The sequence below is a fragment of the Chiloscyllium plagiosum genome, unplaced genomic scaffold, assembly GCF_037043375.1.
Source record: "Chiloscyllium plagiosum isolate Xiang-an unplaced genomic scaffold, Cpla_swu_hap1 HiC_scaffold_2, whole genome shotgun sequence".
Lineage (NCBI taxonomy): Eukaryota > Metazoa > Chordata > Chondrichthyes > Orectolobiformes > Hemiscylliidae > Chiloscyllium > Chiloscyllium plagiosum.
Window position 1 is genome coordinate 102,904,554 of NW_028270140.1, and position 21,827 is coordinate 102,926,380.

At 39.6% G+C, this 21,827-nt stretch overlaps 1 protein-coding gene across 7 annotated transcripts in view; it reads left to right on the forward strand.

The window, feature by feature from the left end:
* Positions 1 to 21,827, forward strand: part of kiaa0825 (KIAA0825 ortholog) — a 423,025-nt gene that overhangs the window by 113,038 nt on the left and 288,160 nt on the right. For 5 of the 7 annotated variants that reach the window (XM_087999252.1, XM_087999265.1, XM_087999242.1 and 2 more), the window contains 3 exons: positions 125 to 307; positions 5,371 to 5,490; positions 17,971 to 18,122. In XM_087999252.1, the coding sequence (XP_087855378.1) occupies positions 125 to 307; positions 5,371 to 5,490; positions 17,971 to 18,122 (455 nt within the window). The remainder of the gene's footprint in view (positions 1 to 124; positions 308 to 5,370; positions 5,491 to 17,970; positions 18,123 to 21,827) is intronic. The other 2 variants (XM_087999256.1, XM_087999251.1) reach the window with 1 other exon arrangement.

The window sequence follows — 21,827 nt, forward strand, 5'->3', positions numbered from 1 at the left end:
CATTTTTAAGAAACAGTATTTTAATAGGTTCTTTGGAAGATAGTATCTTTAAGATGTGGTAATGTGTTCAGATTTTGAAGTATTTTCACACACTATCAATTACTATATTTGTGTTTATCAACAGAATTGACATAATTGCCATACTTCTGTGCACTGAGAATCTCCTTTGGTCAGTTTGTCATTCAGCTGAAGAATTACTTCAGCCTTCAGAGGATAAGTCTCGCTGGATTCTTACCATTCATAACCATTGTAATGCACTACTTGCTGTTCTTGCTATTGTAACATCGCCCCTGGAGAAAGTATATGAGTAAGTGTGTATTAAAATGCATTTATTAACAGATGGAAAAATTATTGGTTAATGAAAAACTGACAATTCCATCTGAAACAGATTATGAGTTGATGACTCCTATGCATTCAAATTCTGAGAGTGCGATCATAATGTTTGGTGTGTCATCGTCTGAGTTAGAGAGCAGTTTAGATGAAGTTTCAGTCACTGAAATTCAAGAATAATAGCAGTAATCTTGTTTAGAATCTTCCAAGATGCAACAGCTGGTGGCACTGTGGCAGCAGTTGTGCTGAGAGAACTTTTCCCCTCAGATCTGATCTCCAATTCAACTCTTATTTGTGGAAGGAAAATAATGCCTGTTTAAACTGATTGAGATGTTTGTTGAAGCCGAAGATCTTTCAATGATTGAGTAAAACTATTATTGTCTGGTCTGATTGCACCATGATTTTCTATTTTTGAACCCCATCCTGTCTAGTAATGCATTAGACTGAGGGAAAAACAGCTGTTCCTGACTGGTTTGACTGCCAGATATTAATGGCATTTTCATTTTGGAAGATATAATTTGCCAATATAAAATATGCGAAGAGAATGTTGGTAAATTCTTGGTTGAGCATTTTGACTTTGTTTTTAAATAATCAACTGCTGTAGATTTTAAATAATCAACTGCCGCAGACTAAGTATAGATTTGTAAATCTTTTTATTCGAGTGACACAAGGAGAGATTCACTTCAGTTATTAACTTAAGCAGAACTCTAAATCTTACAGGGAATTAATTATCTTTATACTGCAGCAACCTCTTATCCACATTTGAATTCTGTTTCATATCCAACACACAAAACAGATGTCCCTCTGTATTCTAGGTTAAAATGTTAGTTTCCTTCACCCAGCAAGGGTATAAACAACCAATTTTGCCCTTGATGTTGCTGTCTCTTCCTTTAACAACGTTTGTCCGGCACTGTCTCCTTCCAAGCCAATCTTAGAATTTTTTCGATAATATTGTCTCCTGCTTAAACCAAACTGCAATAGTTTAACTCCATAAAACATTGAAATTGGCCTGTCATTCTGGTAGAGAAGTATCATTTAAGGTAAAGATTTAAATTTTGCCTAACAAGCCTTTCAATTTAGATAAACAATGGAAACTACAGAATTAATCAAAAATTGAGATCTTGCATTTAATTGGAACAGAAGTCCTTTGCAGACTAAACTTATTAAAGCCAATTTGACCATACAATGGGCTGACCCTTTCAGCGGTTTTAGTGGTTTATGTTCAGAAATAATTATTTTCAAGTGTTATTCATAGAGTATATAATCTGCTTGACCAGAATTTGACTATATTTGACTGAGAGTGAGGACTGCAGATGCTGGAAATCAGAATCGAGAGTATGGTGCTGGAAAAGCACAGACAGTCAGGCAGCATCCGAAGAGCAGAAGAATCAACATTTCAGGCAAAAGTCCTTCATCAGGGTTGAGGCTTGTGACCCAAGGGAGTGGAGAAATAAATGGGATGGGGGTAGGGCTGGGGGAGAAGGTTGCTGAGAGTGCAATGGGTAGATGAAGGTTGGGGTAATGGTGATAAGTCAGAGTGGAGGGTGGAGCGGATAGGTAGGAAGGAAAATGGACAGGTAGGACAATTCAAGAGAGTGGCACCGAGTTAGGAAGTTGGATCTGGGATAATGTGGGGGAGGGGAAATGAGGAAACTGGTGAAATCTATATTGATGCCATGTGGTTGGAGCGTTCCAAGGCGGAACATGAAGCGTTCTTCCTCCAGGCGTCGGGTGGTTAGGGTGTGGCGATGGAGGAGGCCCAGGACCTGCATGTCCTTGGCGGAGTGGGAGGGAGAGTTGAAGTGTTCGGTCACGGGTGGTGGGGTTGGTTGGTGCAGGTGTCCCAGAGATGTTCTGTGAAGCGTTCTGCAAGTAGGTGTCCTGTCTCCCCAATGTCGAGGAGACTGCATCAGGAGCAACGGATACAGTAAATGATGTGTGGAAGTGCAGGTCAAACTCTGATAGATGTGGAAGGCTCCTTTGGGGCCTTGGACGGAGGTGAGGGGGTAGGTGCGGGTGCAGGTTTTGCAATTCCTGTGGTGGCAGGGGAAGGTGCCAGGAGGGGAGGGTGGGTTGGTAGGGTGGGTGGAGGGCGCGGACGGCGGAGGCATGTACCTCACAAGTGAGTCACAGAGGGAATGGTCTTTATGGAAAGCAGATAGGGGTGTGGAGGGAAATATATCTCTGGTGGCCGGGTCCGTTCACTCCCCCTCCCACTCCACCAAGGACATGCAGGTTCTGGGCCTCCTTCCTCACCATGCCCTAACCACCCGATGCCTGGAGGAAGAACGCCTCATCTTCCGCCTTGGGACCCTCCAACCCCACGTTATCAATCTGGATTTCACCAGTTTCCTCATTTCCCCATCTCTCACGTTATCCCAGATCCAACCTCCCAACTCGGCACTGCCCTCTTGAACTGTCCATCTTCCTTTCCACTGTGTCACTGTCCACTCCAACCTATCACTATTACCTCCCCCTCCATTTACCTATCGCACTCTCAGCTACTTTCCCCCAGCCCAACCCCCCCCCCCTCCCATTTATTTCTCCACTTCCTTGTCTCATAAGCCTCAATCCTGATGAAGGGCTTTTCGCCAAAACATTGATTCTCCTGTTCCTCGGATGCTACCTAAATTTGACTTGAGAACAGTTTTGAAAAATAAACTACATTTTGTCACAAGTTGATTGCATAATGGCTGCTGCTACAATAGAAATAGAATTCTTACAAATGCACTTCCTGGAGCTAGTGACTTGTAAAATGTCTGTCACTGGTGGATTTCTGCCTCACCCCTTAACCTTCTGAATTCTGTGTCTGTAAGGCGCACACACACACAATTGTGTGCCGTATTCTCCGGCAAGGAGCAAAAGTAGAAAAGTGTGTGTTTCTAATGGCTCAAGTAGAGAGGAGTTGTGAACAGAATTAGTGAAATGAGAATGTAACGCATGGGTGTGAGAAGATAACAGGATTTGAGTGAGTGTGAATGTTATTGTGCAAGTGGGGTTGTGAGGTGCCTGCAGAGAAAGGAATGAGTGCAGCATACAGTCATAAAGATGTACAGCATGGAAACAAATCCTTTGGTCCAACTCATCCATGCCGACCAGATATCCAAACCTAATCTAGTCCCATATGCCAGCACTTGGCCCATATCCCTCTAAACCCTTCCTATTCATATACCCATCCAGATGCCTTTTAAATGCTGTATTGTACCAGCCTCCACCACTTCCTCTCGCAGCTCATTCCATACATGCACACGTCTGCATGAAAAAGTTGCCCCATAGGTCCTTTTTACATCTTTCCCCTCTCACCCTAAACTTATGCTGTTTAGTTCTGGATTCCTAGGAGAAAGTGAGGACTGCAGATGCTGGAGATCAGAGCTGAAAAATGTATTGCTGGAAAAGCGCAGCAGGTCAGGCAGCATCAAAGGAGCAGGAGAATCGACGTTTCGGGCATAAGCTGTGCTTTTCCAGCAACACATTTTTTAGTTCTGAATTCCTCCACCTCAGGAAAAAGACCTTTTCTATTTATCCTATCCATGCCCCTCATGATTTTATAAACCTTAAGAAGGTCACCCATCAGCCTCCAATGCTCCAGGGAAAAAGCCCCAGCCGACTCAGCCTCTCCCTTTCGCTCAAATTCTCCAACACTGGTAATATCCTTGTAAATCTTTTCTGAATCATTTCAAGTTTCACAACATCCTTCCGATAGGAAGGAGACCAGAATTGCACGCAATATTCCAAAATATTCCATTTACCTAACCAATGCCCTGTACAGCCGCAACATGGCCTCCGAGCTCCTATACTCAGTGCTCTGACCAATAAACGAAAGTATACCAAATGCCTCTTCACTATCCTATCTACCTGGGGCTCTACTTTCAAGGAACTATGCAGCAGCAAAATGTGTTTTCCTGAAAAATATTGTGGAGATGAATGGTGTGAAAATAAGAATACAAAGTTCAGTACCAGAAATGCAGTATGCCACTCATCCTCCTGAAGTCCTTTGGAATTACAGAATATTCATAGCACTTAATGAGGCCATTCAACCCAACATGTCTGCAATGACTCTTTGCAAGAGAAATTCATCTAGTTCCGTATTCTGTCCTTTTCCCATAGCCCTGCAAATTGTTTCCCTTTGGATTCTTTTCCAGTTCTTTTTGAAAACCACAACTGAATCCACCACAGTCTCAGATAATGTATTTCAGATGCTAGCCATTTGTTTCATGATCTTTTCCCATGTCATTACTGGTTCTTTTGATGATCACTTTAAACGTGTGATTCTTGACCACTTTGTCAATGAGAACAATTCCTCTTCACATATGCTATCTCGATCCCTCATATTTTGAATAATATTAACAAAGCTTCTCTAATCCCAGCTTCTCCAATCTGTCCATTCATTCTAGTCTGTCCCTTATCTCTGGAACATTTCATGTAAGTATGTTCTGTCCCTTTTCTGAAACCTTCACAGCCTTCCTAATCTGAGGCTCAACTGTGGGCACAAGGTTACTGTTGAAACTGAACCAATACTTTATGCAGGTTCATTGCAATGGTGAGCCATTAGAATGGTCCTTGTGCCTTATGTCGTGGTCCTTCTAATTAAAAATCCCTTCCATGAAAGACCCAATGGATGATTTTGTTGACATGCCTGATTAGCTGAGGAATCTAGAGGGGTGCATGCACTAAAAAGCCTTGGTCAACCTGCTCCAGCTGTCAACGTGTTGCTAATCTGCCACTGGTACCACCGTTTGTCAGGTACTAAATTGGGAAACTTCCATTTGTAGATTCTAATCTGCCAAACTGAGCTTTCCTATCATTATTTCTGTACCATGTAACCCAGTCAAGACCAATAAACCTGACTATTAAATGCTTAATATTAGCTAAAATGAGGGTTTTTATTTAGCCCTCATAATGTCACAAACAAATTAGTTTTCTGATATTTTAGCCAACTCATTCACTCCAATTCTTTTGCTTTATATAGTCATGTTAATGGAGTTGTTGTTTTTACTGAATCAATGTCTTAACTAGCATTTTCAACTTTGATTTTGTCAGAATATTCTGCAATGGTTTCTCTGAATATATTTCTGTACTGCACTTGGAACCAGTGGACAATACATTACTGGGATGGTTACATTGGATTCAACCTTCCTGTTTTTCAAAAGCATTGCATGGGTAAATATGAAATTTCCACATATATTTTGATAGGGTTATATGATTTACTATTTTAATGTGATTCTTATGCTATAAATTTTTATTCCACGTTTTATTTCACAGCTTTACAAAGTATATTATTGAATAAAAAGTTCAACATGCCCTGATTTTGTTGTAATTGATGGTGTGTTATGGTTAAGTCACTAGTACTCTAGAGGCCGGTGCTAACGTCCTGGGAGCATAGATTCACATCCCAATATGGCAGCTTGTCATATTAAGTTCAATTATTCATAAAATATTCTGAAATTGAAAGTTGGGTTCAATAATGGTAAACATGGTGGAATCTTCCCAGCTCCTGAACAATGTGGGCATTTGTGAGTAAGTTGGGAAAATAGAATGAGATCAGCAGAAATTAGATTCTCAAGTTGAGAGAAAAATGCTTGATTCTCCAACCAAGTGTTAGACGGTGAGAGGAGAATCTTGCTAGTGAGTGGTGAGAGGTCTATTTGGATGTATTAGCATCCAATTATTGCAAAGTTTTACCTTATTGGCAAGCAGTTTATCATTCTTCCATCTGCCAGATACCTCCCCACCTCTTCCCTTCCCCGCAATCACTGAGTCTCATACACGTCAGTCACACATCAGTCAATTAGTCAAAAGTGAGTGCTGGAGATCAGAGTCAAGATTAGAGTGGTGCCGGAAAAGCACAGCAGGTCAGGTTGCATCGGAGGAGCAGAAAAATCGACGTTTTGGGCAAAAGTCATTTCTGATGAAGGGCTTTTGCCTGAAATATTGATTTTCCTGCTCCTTGGATGCTGCATGACCTGCTTTTCCAGCACCACTCTAATCTTGACACATTAGTTAATATCAATTTGATAGCCCCCTTATATCCCATCTCCAATCCAGTTAGAATACAGTTCTTCATTTTAATACTGCATTACTCTTCCTATGCTGTCAGGGCACTTCACATGCAAGGACAGGCACCCAGCTCATGGATTGGACCAGAATGCATCTCATGGCTCCTTACGTTTGCCCTTTTAGTGCTCACTTATATTGTCCCTACTCTGGTGTTTGCAACATGATGCGTTTTACATTTTGCTACCTCAATCAGAACTTCAAAGCACAGAGTACTTCTGTCTAGCAGAGACAAAGCCAGACAGCTGTTCGTGGTTGCCAACAGTCATCAGTTAAGGGGATGGATATGTTTCTGTATGGAATGTCAAACTAATGCATGCACAATGTACCTGCAGGGTACACAGAAAACACACTGCATATGTATCAAAAAAATTACCTTGTCTCCAGGCCTAAGGAGAGTAGTTTTTAATCAAAGGAGACAGGATTCAGTCAGGGTGTCCCAGCACAGTAAATGAAGGGCAGCATCTGCTATCAATCCAAAGGCTTGAATAGGTTTGGTTGGTTGTTTTGGGCAGCCAGGGTCAGGTGGTCTTTATCACAACTGACCATTGAATGGGTCATGGCCTTAATTATTTACAGTCCATATGATTGGAGAAGAGGACAATTATCCAGATCTGCTAATGCTGCAAAAATATGTGGAAGAGGATATTGTGATGAAGTCATATGGAAACTGCAAAGGGATATATGAGTTGGCAAAAATTTGGCAGATGCAGTTTAATGTAAGAAAGTGTTAGGTCATGCAGTTTGGTGAGAAGAATCAAAGAGCAAAATATTATTTAAATGGAGAGAGATTCGAAGAAAGTGCAACACAAAGGGAACTGAATATTCTTGTGCATGAAACACAAAATGTTAGCATGCACATGAAGCAAGTGATTAAAAAAACAAATTCAACTTTGAGCATTGAGGTTGAGATTTAAAAATAATGATATCTTGTTATAACTGTGTAGGGTTTTGATGAGACTGCACCTGAAGTACTGTGTACAATTTTGGTCCTGTATTTAAGAAAGGATACACTGGCACTGGAGGCAGTTGAAAAGCGATTCACAAGGCTGATTCCTAGGATGAAGGTGTTAACTTACCAAGAACAGCTAAAGAGGTTAGGCCTTTATTCACTGGAGGTTAGAAGGATGAGGAGTGATCTCCTTGAAATTCTGACTGGGCGTGACAGTGTCGATGTTAAAAATGGTTTTACACTAGTAACAGAATCTCAAAACAGGGGATGTACTTACAAAATAATTGGCAATTCCACTCATAACTGTAATGCAAAAGCAATGTTTTATGGCCTGGAAAGACTCACCCTGGTTACAAAATTAGCAATCATCTTCCAAGGTCCAAAAACTTGCACAAGATGCAGATGGTGCTGATTTCACTTCCGATTGTAAAACAGTGTGTGACTCTAATGGTGACTAGCCCCTCTACCTTAGTTCTTGTAGTTGCAGTCAAAATGACATTTGCTTAAATAGCTAATGATGAAAAGTGGACATCCATTTCCAAATGTGATGACATATCTACAATGAAGTTTCACCTGTGCCGCCTGCTCACCCCACCCCAGCAAGTCTTTTTCCTTTCCATCCCACAATGTCTCAGTTCACACCCAGTTAAAGGGGCACCTGCCCTACTTCGGAGTTTGTTGACCTTGGACTTTCAGTCAGGCAACTCTGGGGATATTTGTGGCTAGAGAACCAATCATGAAAAGTGTGTTCTGTTGTTAGCTTGAACTCCCAGAGGATTGCCGTTGGCAGGCAGGGTAGAATTGGATGGCCTGGCTAACTCTTGAATGTCTTGAGAAGTGACTTCTGGGGACCTGTATATGCTTCATCCTTGGCTGGCTGCTTAATGACACCAATTTGACTCATTGAGAAAAAGAGGTACAAAAGTGAGGTAATGATAGTTCAACCCCTTTTGCCTTGCAGTTGGTGCTAGGCATCAGTGGCTCGAACAATGGAGTGCAGGTTTGTGCATATGTCAGTATGCTGGACCTGATTCTTCATGGTATTTGCCAACCAGACCATGGAGACGGTCAGACTCTCACATGCCAGAGTCATCACAATACAAATAGCAAAAGCAATAATCTGTAAAAGGCAGAGATGAGGAGCAGTTTCACCTCTCCAGGGATGGCGAATCTGTGGAATTATTTATCACAGAGAACTGATGAGGCAGTCTCATTAAGAACATTCAAGGCTGAGATAGATGTTTTTAGTTAGTAAGTGGATCAATGATTATGGGTAAAAGGTCAGAAAGTGGGGTTGAAGATTATCTTATCAGCCTTGATCTCATTAATGGTGGAACACATTTGATGGGTTGAATGACCTATTCTGGTCCGACATCTTATGGTCAGTAGTACCATAGCACGTTCCTGTTGGAGGTGATGGCCAAGTGTTTATAATTGGATGGAGTTGCCCTGTAAGTCCTCAAAATTTTCTCTCGATCTCATGAAGTCTCATGTCATCAAGACAAACACTGGCCAGGAAACCTCAAACTAAAAATCACTTACACCCTCTTTGTGCAACTTGGCTGAGGAATCAGTACTTCTCTCCATTGAATACTAATTAGAAGAATCATTGAGGGCAGCAAAGACATAGAGTATAAACTGGCTATGGGACTTCAATATCCATCACTAAGATGATTTGCTGGCACCATTACTGACAAGTTGGTCAAGTCCTAAAGGCCAGATTGGATCTGAGCAGGTGGAGAGCAAACCAACAAGACTAAAAAGGTTTTGACTTTGTCCTTTTGTAGATGCATCTGCCCATGGTACTCTTAATGAAAGTGAGCACCACATGTTTCTGTTGACAACAAAGTCTCCTCTTCACATTAAGGATACCCTCATTTATTATATTCCAACCATGCTAAATATGAGGATTGAAAAGATTCAGCAACTCAAAACTGGGCTTTTATCAAGCATTAGCAACAGCAGAATTGTATTCAGCCACAATCTTCAACCTTGTGGCCTGACATGTTTTCCACTTTACCATTACTATCAAGGAAACAATCCTGATTCAGTGCAATCCTGATTCAGTGAAGGGTGTAGAATAGCATACTTTAAAATGTGATGTTCACCTGTTGAAGCTACAGCCAAAGAGTGGAAGCAACATACACAAAACTAAGTGATCTCACAGCCAACAAATCAGATTTAAGCTCTTCAGACCTACCACATCCAGCAATGAATGGTAGTGAGCAAATAAACAACTAACAGAAGAGAAAGTTCCACAAAATCCACAGGGTCCTTGAGCCCAGAATTGCAAAATGGACAAAGTGGACTTCGTCTTAAATTCTTTTTTTTTCTGGTTTTTCTTTTTTTTTCCCTTGATTACATTATGAACTGTTATTCTGAACTTTTAATTTCTTTACTTTTCTAATTTATTACCATTACTGTAATGTGGACTTTTTATTTCTTTATTTTTAGAAGATTTTTCCAAAGATATTTTCCTCAAGAATCTGTACATAAGTACTTGCTACCGAAGATGGCGCTGTAAGTGGCATCTTGTAAACTTTTCACTGGACTCATGTGAGTACATGTGACCACAAAGCTAATTCAATTCAATTCAGTCCACAGTGATGTGGGAGCCCACCATGTTGGTGTAAGAGAGAAGAATGAAGCATTTGTAACCAATCTCAGCCAGACGTCCCGAGTGGATGATCTATCTTGACCTTCTCCTGATGTCCCCAGCATCATTTGTACCAATGTTCGACACATCCCATTCACTCCATGATATTATCAAGAAATATGTGAAGACATGATAAATTGCAAAGGCTATGGACTCTGATAACCTTCTGAAGATGGTACTGAAGATTGTGCTTCTTGAATTAACTGTGCACTTGCCAAAGTGTTCCAGTAAATCTAAAATAATGACATCCTACGCGGCAATGTATGGAACCACTCAGGTATGTTCTGTCCACAAATAACAGGATAAAACCAACATGGCTATTTAACCCATCAATCTACACTTGATCATTAGCTAAATGATGGAATGGGTCATCAACAGTGCTGTCAAGTAGCACTTTGCAACAACCTGCTCACTGATGCTCATTTGGGTTCTGTCAGAGTCACTCAGCTCCTGATGTCATTCCAGCCATGGCCTACAGTTACCATCCAAGCAAAATTGAAGTTGATGTGAATCCTGGGAAATCTCTCCACTGGTTCAAATCATATTATACACGAAGGAAGACAAATGTGTTTTTTTGGAGATCAGTCATCTGTTACAGTTGAGGCTGGAGGTTTGTACTGTTGCTCAAGTCCTACTACTCCATAGGTCAAAACATAAAATAAAAATATTGTTTCCAGTTCATGAGGTAGCCAGTTAAATTATTTGTTTATATTGGGCTTTAAAAATAAACGGGCTACCAACAACACTTCTTCACACGACTATTTATTCATTGTCAAAATAAAATGTATCCAATAAATTGTAATATTTAGTTCATATGCACAGTTTATAATCTAGAAATATAAATGATTGTCCCTCTATATACGCTCAAACCAGAAACACAGATTGACACACATGCAATCTTCAGGGAAAAAGAAAAGAAACTAAATTCTCTGAAGAGATTGGCTTTCTGAAAAAATAACTTTTGCTAATGGGTTATTCTTGGAGATAAAAAGGTAAAGGATAGAATATTCCAATATCTACCACTCTAATGTTCTGAATTTATGGTGAAATCTTTAATTTAAATGGTTGACTCAGGAGTCTTTCAATCACACCTTATTCAGGTATCACAATATTGATAAATTCCTCCAACTATTCTTTCAAAAGAGTAGATTTTATCTCGAACATAAGAGGACTTTCTTTTCAGAAAGTGGGAGGTTGCACATTTAAGCCAGAGATCAGGAATTTCTTTTTTCAGAAGCTGTGGAGTACTTTACCACGGAGGCTAGATCATTAAATATTTTTAAGGCTGAACTAGACAGATTTTTAATCAGTGAGGGATTCAGGATTAGAGAAAAAAGGCAGGAAAGTTGAGGATTACCATAGCAGCCATGATTTTATTAAATGGTGGAGCTGATGCTGTGGCTGAATGGCCCATTTCTTAACCTACAACTTGTGATGTTATAGATCAGGTGGGCAACCCTTGCAATCTGAAAGCCAGATAAAAGCCAGAAAGTCTTTAAGTCAATTGTGTTTCAAACAGTCAGAGCAGCAATCGACAACAGAGCAACCATTTATCCTCAGTAATGTGATTTCAAAGAAGACTTGAAGAAAATGTGTAAAGGGGAAAATATTCCAAGGCGAAGCAAAGATGTTAAAGTTAACATAAAGATAAAACCTAAAGCTTACCGTATTGCAAAGGCCAGTGGCATGCTGAAAGATTGGGAAACTTTTAAGGGTTGCTATAAATGTAATAAAAGGAGCAAAGGTAAATTATGAAAGAAAATTAGCACAAAATATAAAAATCGATAGCAAAAGCTTCTTTAGGCAAATAAAATGGAAGCGAGTAGCTAAGTGAATTTAGAGGTTGAGACTGGGGAGTTAATAGTGGGGAGCAAAAATGATGGATTAACATCTGTGTCATCTATTACAGACCAGGCCAGACCCCCTCAAAACATTTCAAGATCCTAACTTTACTAGTTGTTTTAACCAGGTATAATGTGGATATTACTTTATTTATAAGATTACTGAATGAAACACAAACAAAACACAATACCGAATAACTTAATTTATCCGAGAACCCAACAGATTATCCCAACTTAATGATGCTGTTCCAAATACTTGCAACAATCCCCATAAACACCCCTTTGCACAAAAAGATAAAATCAAACACAGAGTCTTACAGGAGAGAAGTCAGAGAAAGGCAGGGTCAGCATGTACCAGCTTCTCTTGGGTCCAGCAACGTCATAACACTGACTGCCTGCCAAAACCAAATCAAACCAGAGAAAGCTGAGCTGGGAGAACTGGCCACTCCCCTTTCATTATACATGATTTTTAAAACTTGAAAGCCTTTTGCCTGAGGCAGTATTTGTAAGCCATAATTAAACTGGCCCTAAAACCCATCCAAGCCAGACATTTTGGAACCTGTGTTTTTACGACCTCCTGAGAAAAACAAGGACAAAGCCTTGTTAAAGAAGCAGCATTGTCACACATCCCAATAGGAAAAGATAATGCAGAGGTTATAGAAGGGGAGGAACTTAAAGAAATTGCCATCATTAAGGAAACATTTCTGAGAAAACTATTAGGATTGAAAGCAGTCAGGTCCCAGAGCCTGATGGCGTACGCCCATGGGAAGTGGCAGCATAGATCGTGGATCTATTGGTTTAATATTCCAAAGTTCCTGTGGATTTGAAAATTGCTAATTTGATGTCCATATTCAAAATGAGAGGGAGGCAGTAAGTTGGAAACTGCAGACATTTTAGTTTAACGTTTGTCAATGGGAAATTGTTAGAATCTTTTATTAAGAAAGTAATAACAGGACATTTGGGAAGTCAAATCACAATGCATCAGAGTCAGTATGGTTTTATGAAACATAAATCATGTTTGTCTAATTTGCTGGATTTCTTCAAAGACATGGAACAAATTTGTAAGGAGATCTCAGTTATCTGTAAGAATAATAGGGTGGTTATAGTAGGGCATTTTAACATTCCAAATGTAGACTGCCGTAGTGTTAAGGATTTAGATGGAGAGGAATTTGTTAAGTGTATACAAGAACATTTTCTGATTCAGCACATGAATGTACCTAATAGAGAAGGTGCAAAACTTGACCTAATCTTAGGAAATAAGGCAGGGCAGGTGACTGAGGTGTCAGTGGGGGAGCACTTTGGGGCCAGTGACCATAATTCTATTAGTTTTAAAAGGATGGAAAAGGATAGATCCGATTTAAAAGTTAAGTTCTAAATTGGAGAATTTTGACAGTGTTAGGCAAGAACTTTCGAAAGCTGATTCGGGGCAAATATTCACTGGTAAAGGGACGGCTGGAAATTGGAAAGCTTTCAGAAATGAGCTAATGAGAATCCAGAGAAAGTATATTCCTGTTGGGGTGAAAGGAAAGGCTGGTCGGTATAGGGAATGCTGGATGACGAAAGAAATTGAGGATTTGGTTATGAAAAAGAAGGAAGCATGTGTCAGGAATAGACAGGATAGATCAAGTGAATCCTTAGAAGAGTGTAAGGGCAGCAGGCGTATAATTAAGGGGGAAATCAGGAGGGCAAAAAGGGGACATGAGATAGCTTTAGCAAATACAGTTAAGGAGAATCCAAAGGGTTTTTATAAATACATTAATGACAAAAGGGTAACTATGGAGAGCATAGGGCCCCTCACAGATCAACAAAGGTGGCTTTTGTGTGGAACCACAGAAAATGGGAGAGATACTAAATGAGTATTTTGCATCAGTGTTTACTGTGGAGAAGGACATGGAAGATATCAAATGTAGGGAAATAGATGGTGACATCTTGAAAAATGTCCATATTACAGAGGAGGAAGTGCTGGATGTATTGAAATCATAAAAGTGGATAAATCCCCAGGACTTGTTTAGGTGTACCTGAGAATTCTGAGGGAAGCAAGGGAAGTGATTGCTCGGCTTCTTACTGAAATATTTGTATCATCGATAGTCACAGGTGAGGTGCTGGAAGACTGGAGGTTGGCTAACGTAGTGTCACTGCTTAAGAAAGGTGGTAAGGACAAGCCAGGGAGCTATAGACCAGTGAGCCTGGCGTTGGTGGTGGGCAAGTTGTTGGAGGGAATGCTGAGGGACAGGATGTACATGTATTTGGAAAGGCAAGGACTGATTAGGGATAGTCAACATGGCTTTGTGCATGGGAAATCATGTCTCACAAACTTCATTGAGTTTTTGAAGAAGTAACAAAGAGGATTGAAGAGGGCAGAGTAGTCGATGTGATCTATATGGACTTCAGTAAGGCGTTCCCCGTGAGAGACTGGTTTACAAGGTTAGATCTCATGGAATACAGGGAGAAGTAGCATTTGGATACAGAACCGGCTTGAAGGTAGAAGACTGAGGGTGGTTGTGGAGGATTGTTTTTCAGATTAGAGGCCTGTGACCAGTGGAGTGCCACAAGCATCGGTGCTGGCTCAACTACTTTTTGTCATTTATATATATGATTGGACTGCGAAGAAGGTTTCCTCAGATTACTATGGGATCTTAATCAGATGGGCCAATGGGCTGAGAAGTGGCAGATGGAGTTTAATTCAGATAAATGCGAGGTGCTGCATTTTGGGAAATCAAATCTTAGCAGGACTTATACACTTGTTCACTAATACACTTATACATGGTATGGTCCTAGGGAGTGTTGCTGAACAAAGAGATCTTGGAGTTCAGGTTCATAGCTGGTTGAAAGTGGAATTGCAGGTAGAATATGATGATGAAGAAGGCATTTGGTATGCTTTCCTTTATTGGTCAGAGTATTGAGCATAGGAGTTGGGAGGTCATGTTGCAGCTGTACAGGACATTGGTTAGGCCACTGTTGGAATATTGTTTGCAATTCTGATCTTCTTTCTATCGGAAAGATGTGAATATTGAAAGGGTTTAGAAAAGATTTACAAGGATGTTGCCAGGATTGGAGGATTGAAGCTACAGGGAGAGGCTGAACAGGCTGGGGCTGTTTGTCCTGGAGCATCGGAGGCTGATGGGTGAACTTATAAAGGTTTACAAAATTATGGGGGGGCATGGATAGGATAAACAGACAAAGTCTTTTCCCTGGGGTGGGGGAGTCCAGAACTAGAGGGCATAGGTTTAGGGTGAGAGGGGAAATATATAAAAGAGACCTAAGGGGCAACATTTTCATGCAGAGGGTGGTAAGTGCTTGGAATGAGCTGCCAGAGGAAGTGGTGGACGCTAGTACAATTGCAATATTTAAGAGGCATTTGGATGGGTATATGAATAGGAAGGGTTTGGAGGGATATGGGCCAAGTGCTGGCAGGTGGAACTAGATTGGGTTGGAATATCTGGTTAGCATGGACGTGTTGGACCGAAGGGTCTGTTTCCATGCTGTACATCTCTATGATTGTATGACACAACAAGCCAAGTGGATAATGGGGATCTTATGAATTAATATATCTGAACTTTCAGAATGCATTTGATTAGGTGCCACACAAAAGGATAATACACAAGGTAAGATCACATAGGGTTGGGGTAAGTATAAAGGCAATCTAGTACAAGAAGTTATAGTTTTAGGATAAAGAATAGCAGATCTAAAACAGTTGAAAAGAAATTACTTGTCTCGATGGGTCATGAATCTGTGCCATTTAGTATCCCAAAGTGTGGTGGATGCTGAGACATTGATTAAATTTAACAAGGAGATTGACAAATTTTAATTAGTAACGAGTTGAAGATTTATGGGTAACAGGCAGGAAAGTAGAGTTGAGGCTCAGATGAGATCAATCATGATTACATCGAATAATGGGGCAGAATTGCCTACTCCTACTACTTATTTTTATGTTCATATGTTAAAAGAAAATCTCTGATATCTGCATTGACCTTGCAACAGCCTATTTTATAGAAACCATTCCAGACATTTCCACAGACTGAAAATAACTATATTTTTTCACAATTATTCAAAATTTAAGCCCTCCAAGCAATATTAAGTATGAAGCATCCTGGTTACACATTTCAGTTCCAGGATAGTACTGCAGGAGTTGCTTAGTATCGTATCCTTGGCCCACCCAGTTTAGCTGCTTCAACAATGACCTCCCTTTCATAGTGAGACAGAAAAGAAAATGACTGCTGATGATGACACAGTGTTCAATATCATTTGTGATTTTTCAGATTCTGAACTAACCAGTATGCATATATATATAGACAGTTAGGAACAGTGCCAGACAATGACGATCTCCAGAACCTACACGTTTCCCCTAGATGTTCAGTGGCATTACCATCATTAAATTGCCTGCCACCAATATCATGGGGCTTGCCACTGGCCAGAAACTGAACTGGATCAGCCACCTCTGCCTGCAAGAGCAGATCAGAAGCTAGGGATTCTAAAATATGATGACGTTTCATAACATCATTGTTTGAGAGTCTGGTTTCAAAGTGAAAGAACAATATATAGTCTTAAGTTGAAATCCTACGTGCCATGAATTATGAAGACAAAGACACAGTTTGAGGTTATATTTTAGTTTTGTTGTGGGAGTGGATAAGAGGCTGAGTTGGAGATTTATTACGTGCAGTTAAGTCATTTAAACCATTGAGGTTTGATGTAGCCTCTTCCCACTCACCATACCGGGTCTAGGGATTACCACAGGGGTTAAGGCCACCTTACCTGTTGACCAGGAAACGATTCCGTAACTCTACAAGGCTGCCATTTGCCTCACATTGAGCTTATCCATTTTGGACAGAAAAAGGATACAGCTCGGTATTTTCAGGATGATATAGAGTTAAATACAGTGGATGTCCAAAGAGATTTGGAGATTCAGGTACAAGCTCACACTTACATTGAAATCCATCTGCCACTTTTGTCTATAACTTAAACTCTACCCCTTTGTATAATTCCCATACACGCATAGGTACATAAAGAGACAAGACAAGACACAAGTCTTATGAGTAGAGAAGGAGAGAAAATTGGAAGCTCAATTCCAACACCAATTTAGGTCACTGACATCAATTAGATATTTTCATTCAGTTTCTTCTGATTCTTTGAGGACGCATGTTGCAGATTATGTCAATTCATAGACTTTTATTCACTAGTTGATGATTTGGCTTTAAAAATGGCTTATCTTGCTTTCAACAAGAAAAATTCACAAAGGGCACATTGCAGGGCAATGGTGAGTGAGATCAGCTACCAGGAGATTTTTTGTTGTTTCTTCACACAGGAAAGAGAGAAAAATTAAGATGCTTTCTCCTTTGCAGTCTAGATGTTTCTCTTCTATTGTCCACAGGTCAAGAAGTTGTTACTGTGTTGGAGCTTTCTTGAACCTGCACAACTGGTTGATTATAAAACCAAAGGACAGTCTCTGAGAAAACTGACCTGAACATATGCATACACACAAACAGGGCGAATATGTCTCGCATCCTCCCCACTGCTTGAGGAAGGCAACATTGTAGATAGAACTCTCAATGAGTTCCAATAACTCATTTCAAAACTTACAACACTTCCTACAATTTGCTTGATTTAAAATAGCATTTTTTTTCCCATTTTCCACAGTGCAAAAATAAATGTGGTCTTCAAGCAAGGTCAATTTCAATGTTTCGTCTGCAGTCTCTTTTTAATACTGTTCTCTCCTCTTAATCCTATTCAGTTTCCCACACAATTATTTATAATCTTTTGTTTAATGCATTTCTGTTCATACTCTAGAACAGTGTTGCTTTTGATTCAAAATCAGCTCTGTACATGTGTAAATTCTTACTGTATTGCATAATAAGCTTCAATCATTTAAACAACTTGTCAGTAGCTATTGAAAACTTCAAAAGGAATACGCCTACACTTATTCTTTTCATCTCACTCAATATGTTGTTTTTCTGTCTTTCTTATATACCTAGTGTTACACAAATTTGGAACTTCAGTCATAAATCATTTCACATTACCTTCAAAAGAATTAGCTGTGATATTCCAAAAGAATACTATTTGAGAAATAGTTGAAAGAATTGTTATTTAATTTCATTTTACATTGCTCATTTCTATAAAAAAAAATTGAACTATAATATTAGTCTGTGTTTCAGTTCTTCGCTATGGGATAAAATTGCAGTCGAACAATACCTTATATTGTTGTTGTCACAACCCAACTGTAACTGGAACCTACTTCTACAAATTCTTATGCTTGAGGACTGCCTCATACCTCGAATTCTTCTGAATAATGCATGTAAGTGTGACATTTTATAAACTAACATTCAAAGATGCTATTAAATGTATGTTTTAAAACAAAAACAATTGGCAAAGGATATGTATGATAAGTAACGTTTAATAAAACCAACGCAGGCACATATCCAAAAGCTGGGAATGGAAAGTTGGAGGTTCATAGGTAGGTGTGAGAGAAACTTGACTGCATTTTATTTCAATTCAGTCCTTGCTGTAAGGGCAAAATTACTAGGCCAGCAACCTACTGAACTCTGTCGTGTGCCTAGCCAAGTTAGTTAACTGTGAAATATCATTAGCATCTCATCTCCAAAACACCAGCCAATCAGAGAAAGTACAAGGATGACAAGCTGGATTTATATAGAAAGAATTTGCAATGAAAAGGACTCTGAAGTGGATCAACTGGACATGGAGTTTTGAGGCAGCAACAATTGAAGGAATGGAGGGGACACCTAGGAAGGCTCCAGGTTTCTAACTGTTAACAGGAGATCCAGTTGTGGGATTGAAACACTGCATGAAGAGGATCCAGAACATGAGAGGGTATGTTGAATGTTTCAGTCCTGAGGCCTGCACTCTAACTTCCCAGTAATCTCCTGCACAGAACAACATATTTTGCTATTCCTATCTGAATGTCCCACAAATCTCATTAATCTTTGTCCTATGGCCAATCACACAAACACACCTCTTCTCCCACCCCTTTACAATGGCTTAAAATCACCATGAAACAGTCACTTACAAAATTGTTTTTGTCCCGCTGTACATACAAGTCATTACTAACCCTCATCTTTTTTCTTTTCTTGTGTGAAAAGTGAACATATAATATGGGCAAGAGGCAGAGACAAAGGAGTTGATTAAGGTTGGCCCACTCATGTCAGTCACTTGGTTGCAACTATTAATGTATATGTGCACCCATCAGTCCTATTTGGAAAAACAAATCTTGGTCCAGGAGACTGAATACTGTCAGCAACAACCTGACGTGAAAGTCTCAGCCTCTTGAGGCACTGGTGCTCACTTGTGTCATGAGAACTGATCCTCTATCTGTGTGTCAGTCTGGCTCTGGTGAGACTTCTGACTTTGCTTAGAGTTTGGGCTTCACACCACCTATTCTTCAGAGATCTGCCTGCAATCCTGGTAGTGGTCATCACCTGCTACTTAATCTGGGAGGTATGGTTTCTTCTCCAATGAAGCCATTTAAAGACCTGAAGGCTGTTAAATGACTGCAGGTTGAGCCTGCCAAACACAGGTGGGCTTGTCCCCAATTTTCAAATATGGAATTCAGCTCACTGAAGTTATTTCTGATTCTTCTAAACTCCAGTGAGAGAAGAGGCCCAACCTGTTGAACCTTTCCTCAACCAGGAATAAACCTAGTGAGCTTTCACTGATCTGCCTCCAATATAAGTATATGCCTCCTCAAAAAAGATGACTAAAGCCCTATGTAATATTCCACAGCTTTACCATTGTCATATTTCGTTGTAACAAGACTACCTTTCAATGCCAACTCCTTGCAATGAAATCCAGCATTCTGTTTGCCTTCCTAATTATCTGTTGTACTGCATTATGTTTTTTTTTGTAATTCACGTGCAAGGACATACAGATCCTCCGTTCCAAAGAAGAGGCATTGGACCTGAACTGTTAACTCTCTTTCTGTCTCCAGAGAAGGATACCATACTGACTGCATTTCTCCAGCTTTTGCTGTTTTATTTTAGAGCTCCAGCACCCCTCGTAGTTTGCTTTTATCCACACGCTGTTACAGCATTCTGCAGTCTCTTACCATTTAATTTTTATTCCACTTTTCTCTCAAAAGAAATTGTTGCTGTAAAATAATATTGGACAATCAAATTATGAATGCTCTTGATTAAGTTCTCTCGTCTCAAAGGGTGACGATTAATTGTGCACCAGTGGTAAAATCCTATCTACAGTCTTGCCTCACAACACAGGTTCGTGAACTGCACTTGGTTTTGGTCACAGATCCAAAATCTGGTAAAATTCAAAATCAGGAATTTTTATAACATGGTCATGCTTCTTTTGATATGGTATGATGTTATTGAAAATTGCATTTACCTGAATGTAAGCATTATATTATTACAACTTTAAAGCAATAGAAAAATTATGTTTCAGCCATTTCACTAAATTTATTGATATCTATTTTAAAATGGGTTAATCCCAACAAGGATCAGAATGCAAGAAATACATCATATATTTTCAAGCTTGTGCCCATGAAATCTTGGATGTTTTAACACTGTCTTATCACCAGAAAAAAAGCCATGAACATACTATTTTCAAGCTGCCTGAATAGTTAAACTTTGAAAGCAGGAATACTTTCATTGCAGCAGCTTCAAATAAAGAAAAATTATACTCAACACAATCCTGTTAGTTGCTGAGATTCTGTTTCTTTGTGGCTTCTCAAGATGATGTCATCCAACAACATTGAGTTACTTTCACGGTTTTCTTTTATTTTACAAGATTAAATAATGTTTATTTGAGAAATGGATTCTCCAATGGAGGAAAGGTTGGTTACTTGATACACTAATCACTCTTGTCAGCAGGTCCTTGAACTAATGGTACCAGGTAGCAGGAGGTTCAGACGCAGGATCATGTACTGTGGACGACAGTTTTAATCCCATCAGGGCAGGTAGTGAAATTTGAGTTCAGTAAAAATGTGGAATTAAAAGTTCAATGACCATTGATGGTCCCCAAATTCAATCTGGTTCACTCATACCATTTAGGGAAGGAAATCTGCAATCCTTATCTGGCCTGGTCTATATTTAACTCCAGTCCCAAAGTAATGTGGTTAATTCTTAACTGCTCTCTCAGCAGTTAGGGATCTTAAATAAATGCTCATCCATGTACCGATACCCATTTCCCATGAACAAAAAGTTGAGGCTATCTATATACATATCAGTCTTTGTGAGAAATGGCAGATATTTGAATGGGTAAGTAAATGCAATATCATCAATATGATGAAAACTAGCCTGATCCACTTGTTGATAAATGGCTAATTATTTTAACATGACAACACAAAATTAGGTTGCTATAACTTATGTATACCTGGAGGGAGAGAAATTGGGCTCAGTAGTAACTGCTTTTCAAACACTATGAATAGCCTTGGTGCTGCAAAATGACCTCAGGTTGTTTAGTGTTAATGCATGTACAATAAACATTTGCCAGATATAGGAAGAACAGATAGATCAGGCTGATTTAATGCAGTTGTAATTGCACCTGCCCAAAATGTGGGATGAAATTTTATGTTTTCTAAGAACTATGTCTTTTTAATTTTGAAGTTTCAAAAATTGTAAGGAGAATGAACTGTTTTTAAAAATAGGGATTTACCATGATGGCTGCATAATTTCACAGCAAGGAATTAAATTCCTATTGTGAACTCTTTTTTTTGTAGCTATGAGTTTCTGCAATATATAGATGCTCAGGAACTGAGGAGTTGTGCACATGTGAAGCTGATTGATTCCCAACTGAGAAGGCTAAAATTAAAAATAATATACAGAAACATAGGCGCACAGAGAGGGAAAGACTCAGAAGGGTGTGCTGTTATTCTCTCCAGTGAAGCTGCTTGTTGTCTGCAGTGAATAAAAAACTCAGTTTAAACATGAAGATAACTAGTTACCTTTCCTGTAAGAGTTCTTCTGAGCTGTGACTTTTGAACTGATAAGTCAGAGATATTTTCCAAGTCAGTCAGTTGTTCTGAATTCTTACAAGC